General features: G+C 43.9%; 1 protein-coding gene across 1 annotated transcript; it reads right to left on the reverse strand.

Moving 5' to 3' along the window:
- Positions 1–472: 472 nt before the first annotated feature.
- SLC30A1 (solute carrier family 30 member 1) lies at positions 473–8,853 on the reverse strand. Its single transcript, XM_063152151.1, has 2 exons — positions 8,220–8,853; positions 473–4,811 (listed from the first exon to the last, which is right to left on the reverse strand). Exons 1-2 carry the CDS (start codon positions 8,851–8,853, stop codon positions 3,901–3,903), a joined length of 1,545 nt encoding a protein of 514 aa, XP_063008221.1. The 3' UTR covers positions 473–3,900.

The following is an 8,853-nucleotide window of genomic DNA, read 5'->3' on the forward strand; positions in this document are numbered from 1 at the left end:
GTGTGCAAGTAAGCACTCGTCAGGCTGACGAAACTATTTAAGAACAGAGAAATTTTCAAGAGTGAGCCCTTGCCATGACTTTTGGGGAGTCACAAGCTGGGGCTGGTTCCCTTACATAACTCCGTGTACGTCCGTACCGCACACTGCGATGTGGCAACTGCAGACATTAACAAAGCCCACGCTGGCTGTTGAAAGCAAATGAGCTACAATTACTAGGGGTTGCACAGAAACAATTTACTCTCCTAAAAAGGAAGACTGATGGTACTGTGGCTAGCCCACTTAGTGTCTGAATTCGTTCTGCATCTCACCTTAGGTGCAGATATAATCTAGGAAGTGATTCTAAAATAGCATGTTCCTGGATGAGGCATGGAGTAAAATTTTTCATCTGGTGATGTTTGGTGTATCTCTGACACATTTAATCAGAAGTCTAAACAATCTAGACACTGAAATACAAACTTATTTTTCCTTAAAATCAGTGTTCCATAATTGCTTTTATTTTAAAAATTCAGGAATGTGATACACAATACAATTAGCTCCCCACCACTGCAGTGTTCACTTACATGAGATTCACTAGTTTCATGCTTTGTGGAAAAAAAATAAAATAAAGAGAGACTGTGCAGTGCTTTTGAATGCTCTCAGTATTCTTAAACTGTGGTCTTCAGAACAAATCAAGTCTGTATAACCCCAGACAGAGCAAGTTAAAAAAAAATCGAGCTATTTCACAAGCTAGTGGGCTACAGTCAGGTCTCCTACAGCCAGAATGGAGAAATTGTGTTCCTGCTGCTGCACAGCCACCATGCTGACCTCACTCTACTTTCAGGGAGTTTATCATCAAGGGCTAAGGAGACTAAAGGGCCCTGGTAACACCAGCCGGTGCTGCATGTGCAACAGGCACATGACAGAGGCCACACAACTCCCCCCCTGCCCCCATCATCATCACTGTCACCTCTGCATCCTGCCCTGATACTTAAAATAACCAGGGGGAGAGCTTTTTGTCTTTTTAGTTAGCCATTGCCTGCAATGGACACAGAAATAGAAAAATATGACTTCTGGCACCAAAAAAAAAAAAAAAAAAAAAAGATTAAATAGTTTAAAATGGAGTTAGTGACTACAACTCCCTCTATTCAGATGCATTTACTGAGACTATTAACCAATGATGATAACTGTTATGACTTACCAGTTGCCTTCTTTTTATAAGAGCAACAGGAAAGAGGTTAATCAGACTTCTCAGTGCTACCATGGTTAGATTTGTTGGTACTTTTAAAAATAAACTAAAGAACAGTAGTTCTATGGTGTGTTAGTGATATATGGCAGAACCTCAAGAATTCGTACTAACGACTGAGACAAATTTTAAGCTAGTGATGAAAATAATTAGTGAAAGTTTACCATAGAAAGCAAGGATACACATTTAAAAAAATAGTACTTTGTTCATTTCAAAATTTACTAGGTTAATACTCTGTAGTATAGTAGCAGTGGTAGCATACTCAGCAAATGTAGTCTCATACAAGATCTCCTTTAACAGTCAACTCTAGATCATATACAGGTAACAGAAAAAAGAGTTAAGATAATTCAGAAAAAAACCAAAAACATATATAAATACTATATTAACACATTTAAGTTAGTTTATGAGACTATACAACAAGCATAAACACAGAGGAAGGTGAGCAATGCTGGTGGCTCCGAGGCACCAACATCCCAAGCCAGGACAAAGCCAAGCCCACCCATCCACAGCTTCCTGCAGATGCATCTGAGCAGCCAAGAGGCAGAACCCTGGGCAGTGCTGTGCTGCACCCCAGCAATGCAGCCTGTGATGGGGCTCCCTGGCAGCAGAGGCAGCACCTCCAGCTTTCCTGTGCTTTGGCACACGGGGCTGGTGCTGGCCCTGCTCACTGCACAGGTAATGCACAACACTGTAACCCACCCCTGGATAATCGAGAGTTGACTGCAATGCTCTGCTGAGAGCTTGGGTGAGACCACTGACTGACTTGGCCAATCCAGGTCCAATGAGCAGCAGGACTATTCTTTGTACTATTTAGGAGCAATTATGATGCAAGACACAAATTAGAAATGCAAACTAGGGAGGTGTTCTGTATCTGGAGGCAAAGCTACATTCTCTTCACTAACAAAACATTCTTTTTTAAAAAAATCTATATTTAAATACTGTTAAAAACCTGAAAACCACAGCATCAAAGAATTTCATAAGGCCAAAACTATCCTCAGTTCCCTCTGGTTGAGCCTAGGTATTGCAATGCATTTGTAGAAGTAGTAAAGGCCAGGTAATCTAGTATCTTATCCTCTTTCCAGTGCCTTCCAGTAACAGATCTCAGAGCTCTTCACACAACAGTTAAGCCTCACAACACCCCTGTGAGGTAGGTATTATCCCCATTTGAAGACAGGGAAACTGAGGCAAAGTGTTTATCGTGTCCAGAGTCATAAAGCAAAGAATGGAAGATCTGAGTTGTTTTCCAGTTTTGCACACAGGAGCAATCTGTTAATCACAAGACATTAGTTCCCATACATGACATGAGAGTGGATCAAAAGGGCCAGGGTTTTAGAATAGATTTCTTGTATGTTTTGTCTTTCAACTCTCACCTCATCTCTGCCAAATTCACGGAGTCCACAGAGCAAGTTTCTCCTTTCCTAAGGTGTAAGTTGGCAGCACACTGTAACAGCTTCTTTAGAGACAGTTGTCAATTAACTGAGTCAAGATTTTAAACCATAGATGCAGATACTGAGTAAGTGAAATGTGATCCATAAGCATCTCGAAGTGTGAAATACAGTGATCCCTGCACCACTTCCTCAAAAGTCAGTGGAGGGCTCCTGAGGACATGGTGGGGGACCAGGACTGAAGTCACTGCAAGTGTTTACAGACACACTCAGCTAGAAGCAAAATGCACCATTATTTTTGGGGAGCTGCTGTCTGTGCTTGAAAGCTGGAGCTACACTGTCAGTGCTTGGCAGACCTTCCCCAACAGAGCACTTACTGACAGAACTTATTATTTTATCTTAGTAAACTCGGCATCAGCTGAGTATTTATTCATAGCACTGTTGAGTCAAGGGTTCCTTAAACCTCAAAGACTTTCATGACCAGACACAACTTGAAAGTAAGAGAAAACAGCAGAAAATCCATAAAACAGAGAAGGCTGTGTTACTTTATCAACTAGTCTCATGTCTGGATCACAGAGCAATATACAGTAGCTTGAACTGCCATTCTGACAGAAGAAACCCTTTCACTTCTGTTGTTTTCAATTACCTAGCTACCTTACCAGAAGAAGAGGGGACAATTTCTGACAATCACATGATGTTGTCTGTAAAATATGCTGTGCGATAAATTCACTAGAAAAGCCTTCACAATTTTTATTATTATTACATAGCTTTAAGAAAAATATGTGAAACTGCAAAGTGGTTTCCAGTTTTTAGTAGTTATATCTTTAAAAATGTTCTATGAACTTTGGTTTTCTTAGGGCTTCTAAATAAACAATATATTAAGGTATCTACAAATCAAATATTAAAGGAAAAAGTAGGTCCAAGAAATCTGTAACACAAATTGAGTTCCTACATGCTCATCCCTCAAATACCTTTTCACTGGAAAAAAGTATCTTAATTTGAAGCACAGCAAAAAGTGTCTCTGCTGAAATGTTGAAACTGGTTTTCTGAAGTGCTACAGCATGGATGCACTTTCTGTCTGTCCCAGTCAAACAAAGTCAACACAAACGCATTGTATCATGACAGTGACATTATATTCTTTAAAACAAGCATTCTATATTTAGCAATATGACAAGAACAAGGACTTCAGCAATTACACTATTTGGCAAAATTGCATCTCGAACGTCTGTCTCTTCCTCTTGCAACACAGCTGTTGACAAAGTCTCCACAGCTCAGGTAGCACCCTTCAGGGAGTTACAAAGATGACTCAAACTGCTCATTTTGATCGGCGTTCGCCTCCAGCTTCACTGAAGGGATGCTCTCCGACTTAGTCCTCCTCGTTTTCGGAAATTCAATGACAACTTCTGAACAAGAAATACTAAGCGATGACGACTTTTCTGTCTTCTTTGCAGTACTAGCTTCTCCTGCTCCACAACACTGCTTCAAAGCACACTGAGTCCTGCAAGGAAACTCGCATTTCCCTCTCCCTGACTCAGAGCCAACGCTGGCAAACTCGGGCTGAATGGTCGTTGCGTGAATGCCTTCGTCGTGAAAGATCTCTTTGATGCGCTTGGCCACCATCATGTACGTGGAAGGGTCGGGACACTTGATGTGAGCGGTGCCAATGATCCTGCTGCCTGCTAGCTGCCAAATGTGTAATTCGTGGATCGCTTCGACTCCTTCGAGGGTACGTAGCTTTGAGTTCAAAGAATGGACGTCTATTTGTTTGGGAACGGTCTGTAGAAGGATGAGGGCTGACTCCCTAAGCAACGGGTAAGTTGTGTAAAGGAGTATACAGACCATAATCAAACAGAGGACAGGATCTAAATATAGCAACCAGCAAGGACCAGCCACCGTAATGCCATCTTGCTCTGACTTGTTAGTGCTGCCAAGTGCTCGGAATAAAGTAACATTTTCCATGCAATGATCATTGACACATGGATTATAGCAAGGCCCATCTTCAGGGCATGGATTCCACAAGCCATAGAAGAGCAAGGCATTCACTACCACAATTACTGAACCTAAGGCATCTCCAAAAACATGCAGAAAAACTCCACGCATGTTAAGTTGTGCACTAGAGTCTTCTTCAACTTCCTCTTCATCCAGAGGATAATGGCCAGCATTCCCATTCACTTGTACGTCACTCAGGTCATCCTTCATATCACCTGACAAGAAAACAATAAAACAGTTAGTCACGAGCTATAATACAACATGGTACTGTAACTCCTTATAAAATCATATCCAGCAGTAAGCATGGCACACTTAGTATGAAGCCGAAAAGCAGCTCAACCCACACACTTAGCAACATCTTTGGCTGAGGAAAACTCAGTTTTCCCAATAAGTGATCTAAATAACCTAGAAGGCAACTGTTTCTACATGGAGATTAAAGACGTAGAGTGGCACAGAATGAAGATGACCACATTTTAATTACTGTACTGAAAAACTACTTTCACCTTTCCAGCCATATAACCATTTGCCTATTCACTGCTTCTTTCCTAAACAAAATGCAGAGTTACAGAGCATATGAGAAAAAGCTGGTTTAAGTAGCTTAGTTAGGTACATTTGTTCCTTTTTTTGAAACACCAATAGACTGATCACATTGCTAAAATCCATCTTTACCCATAGGATTGCTATTTCATATTAAAATCTGAAGCTAGAAGCTCAAAAGCTGTGTGATACAGCTGTGTAGTAGCTTCTTTTCAGGTTTACCACTGCCTTTTCAAGAGGCTTCTGAATTCAAAGAAAAGGAAGATCTTCCAAGATGGTGCATGGAGTTAGCAGGACTATGAGATACAATCAGCTGAAATTTTAGGTCTAAAACACAGAATTTACCAGCAGAATTTACCCTAGGACAGTGTAAATTATCACTGAAACTCTGAGGATATGAATTACTGTTATTTATATTTCAGAATAAATAAATAAATAGTAAAATTATATTTTTATGCAAGCGACATATAGCTGTTGAGTGACATACAGCTTCTGATGTCCAAAGTCATATGCCATGGACTGTACATAAATTAACATTTCAGTGCCCTCCTTTGCCACAACTGTCTGCAGTATTTATCACTCCAACACACAGCTAACCAGCTACATGGGAATAAACATACACATCACTACAAAGAAGAATCCTTTCAGAAAGAAAACAATCTTCCAATGTTCAAATTGGAGGGAACTGTACATGATTAACCTCCTGCTTTTCTTCAGAAGTTCTTCTTTGGCTACTTCCAGTGGTAAAGAAAAGCAACAGGCACTAGTTCCTGGCCTGACAAACTGAAACAAGGAGCTCTTACTGCCTCTGAGGTTATTGAGTTCAGAGCTTTGTAAACATTAACAAGACGTGCAGCTTCTGCTGTTCTGTCCTTGTGGCTGCCATTCTGCAGTTGCAGAGTGCGCTCAAGTCCTTCCTTCTCTGAAGAGGGAGTGAGCTCCCACCAAGGCTCAGTTCCAAGCCCCAGCTCTTTACCTCACCCAGTACATTTCTACCCTGAAGCTCCAGCTACATTTTCCACACTACCCCTAGGAGTTATGGAACATGGGACCTGTAACTTTCCAGAGAAGTAAATACATTAGAGGGAAATATCTCAGGTTACAGAGTTCAGACCTCAAGGTCCACAATGAGAGCAAGGAAAGAGGAACACTCTACTTTGTACCAAGTACTTGGAATAATGGAAATCTAAAAAGTACAGCTATCTATATGAGTGGGTAACAGGACACATAGTTGCAGAAAGCTCTTGAACTAATTTGGAACCTTTTTTTAATGACAAATGGTTAAAACACGTCCATTTGAAATATGTTCATTGAAATGGAACAAAACCAAGATTGTTTTGCATAAAGTGCATCCATAGAAATATCTGTGCAGGACTAGACCCTAAGGCTATGCCTATTTTTCACTTCCACCTTAGGAAATCAGGACTACCCCACTCTGTGATTTCCAGTGAAGGCACAGGATCACCTTTGTCATCATCTCTACATCTTTTATCTTCTCCTAAGCCTCCAATCACCTCTACCTGCAACTTTTCATAGGCAAACTATGAGTAGCTCCATCCATTACATAATCATGACAGGGCACTGAAGGAAATACAAACTTATTTCAAAGTTTCACTGTGACCAAAATTATGACCTATTACCACCTAAACACCCAAAACAAATTATTTGTTATTGCCAGAAGCACATCCATGAGACATTCCAGACAAGTTAGCTCACAACAATATGCATTTTAATCCATGCTATAACTTTTTTCTCTAACTAGTCCAAAACTTGGCTAAAAGCACAACTTTTCACCATTAAAGAATCATTCCCAAGCCAAGATATGTATGAGACTAAGGGTAAAGGGAATTTTACATTGTCTGAAACTAATTATTAGGATACCTTGCTGGAACTAAACCAACATTAAGAGCTTATTACGTGGTCAAGAAGATGGTGTAGTGTTTTCAGAGGAACTTTCCTATCCTCTTGAAAAACCTGTCTTTCCAAGACCAACATGGAGTCAGAGAAACAGAAACTAAGTTTCTCAAATGTGTATTGGAACCTCTGATCACAGAAAACCTGAAACTGTAGCAAAGTTCACTCCGATCAATTAAAGCTCCCTTTAAGCTAAAAAAACGGTCTGCTGATGTCACCCTGAAGCAGGAGGAGAGAAATTGGTTCCAAAGCCTGAAGTCCATTCCTTCTGGTGACAAGGATGCCCTAGGAACAGAGAGGTGGCAATCACACACACCTTTCACTCCGCTAGCATGCAATACTTGGCTTCAACCAAGCAGCTTCATTATCAGCTATCCAGGCTTGCGGATCCACTAAAAAATAACCCTAGAAATTCCTACCCATGAAACTGTTTAACCACAGTTGGGAAGGGAAGATTTTAAACGTATGCCTGTATGCAGGTCAGTGGGAAGGTGCATGCTTTAGAAAGCTAAACAAAAATTATTCCAGAACACCACACGTGTGTCCTGACACCAGCATGCTCCACATTCCGGCTTCCACAGTTCTGACTGGCAATCTCCAAGACTTCTTCCTATAAATACCGATGCTATGAAGAAGCACAACGTTACTGCAGTGGAATACATGTCGGTATCTTTGGTTTAACGGAGAGTAGCTTCCAGGTAGCTGATAACCGACCCAATGGAGCAATCCAGCTGCTGGGACCGAGGCACTGAGCCGCGCTCCATTTGATGTGTAGCTAGTTGGGATGGCATTAGGAGAGCGTCTTGTGACAGCTCGTGTCGCTAGGCAAGGAACGCTTGTCATGTGCCTTCCCTTGCAGAACCAACTTTTTTCCCAGGGCAAACTGCTTTATCCTAAGACTCTTCTACACTGTGACCAGTCTGCAAGACAAACATGCAGCTTAGGGCATCCGAAGGAAAGGCGCGAGGAAGAGGTGCGACAGCCATGTGCCCCAAGAGCTGCCGAGAAAGTTTCTCGCCTCTTTCCCAGGAGTGGGGACAGAGGGTCCCCACAGAGCCCTGACAGAGCCCGCACCAGGTGGGACCAGGACGGCCACCGCCCCACTCGGGGAAAGGCCCTCTCCCTCTTTCCTACGCGAGGATGGGGCAGCGGCGCTTGCCCGCGGGGCTTACCCAGCTTCTCCTGGCTGACTCCGTTGGAGCTGCTGGAGTTCTCCACCAAGGTGCTGGTCTCGTCGCGGTTGAGCGCAGCCTCGCCGTCGCCGGGCGGCTGCTCGGGCTTGGGGCCGCCGCGGGGGTGCTGCTGCCGGCCGCCGTGCGAGTGCCCGTGGCCGTGGGCGTGCCCGTGGCCCCCGACGCCGTGGTGGTTGAAGAGGCAGAGCCCCAGCAGGTTGATGATGAGCCCCGCCACCCCCACGGCGATGACCACCAGCGGCTGCTGGATCTCGTGGGGCTCCGTGAAGCGCTCGATGGCCTCCAGCAGGATGGTGAAGCAGAGGGCGGTGAGGAACACGGCGTTGACGAGGGCGCCCATCACCTCGGCCCGCACCCACCCGAACGTGTTCTTCTTGGTGGCGCGGGTGCGCTGGGCGAAGCGCACGGCCACCAGCGCCACGACCAAGGCCATCACGTCGGAGAGCATGTGGAAGGAGTCGGAGAGCATGGCCAACGACGAGGTGACGCGGCTCACCGCCACCTCCACCACGAAGAACAGGAAGGTGAGCGCCAGCATGCACAGCAGCCGCGCCCGCCGGTTCTGCCAGCACCGCGGCCCGCCCGGACCGTGCGCCGCCATCCCCCCGCACAT

This window comes from Melospiza melodia, chromosome 3 (genome assembly GCF_035770615.1).
Source record: "Melospiza melodia melodia isolate bMelMel2 chromosome 3, bMelMel2.pri, whole genome shotgun sequence".
Taxonomy (NCBI): domain Eukaryota; kingdom Metazoa; phylum Chordata; class Aves; order Passeriformes; family Passerellidae; genus Melospiza; species Melospiza melodia.

Bases quoted from the DNA above. Each gene is read 5' to 3' on its own strand.
- SLC30A1 (XM_063152151.1), bottom strand. From the start codon at position 8,853: ATGTGCGGGGGGATGGCGGCGCACGGTCCGGGCGGGCCGCGGTGCTGG. The intron at 4,812-8,219 runs GTAAGCCCCGCG...TTTTCTTGTCAG, and splicing joins AGTCAGCCAGGAGAAGCTGG to GTGATATGAAGGATGACCTG.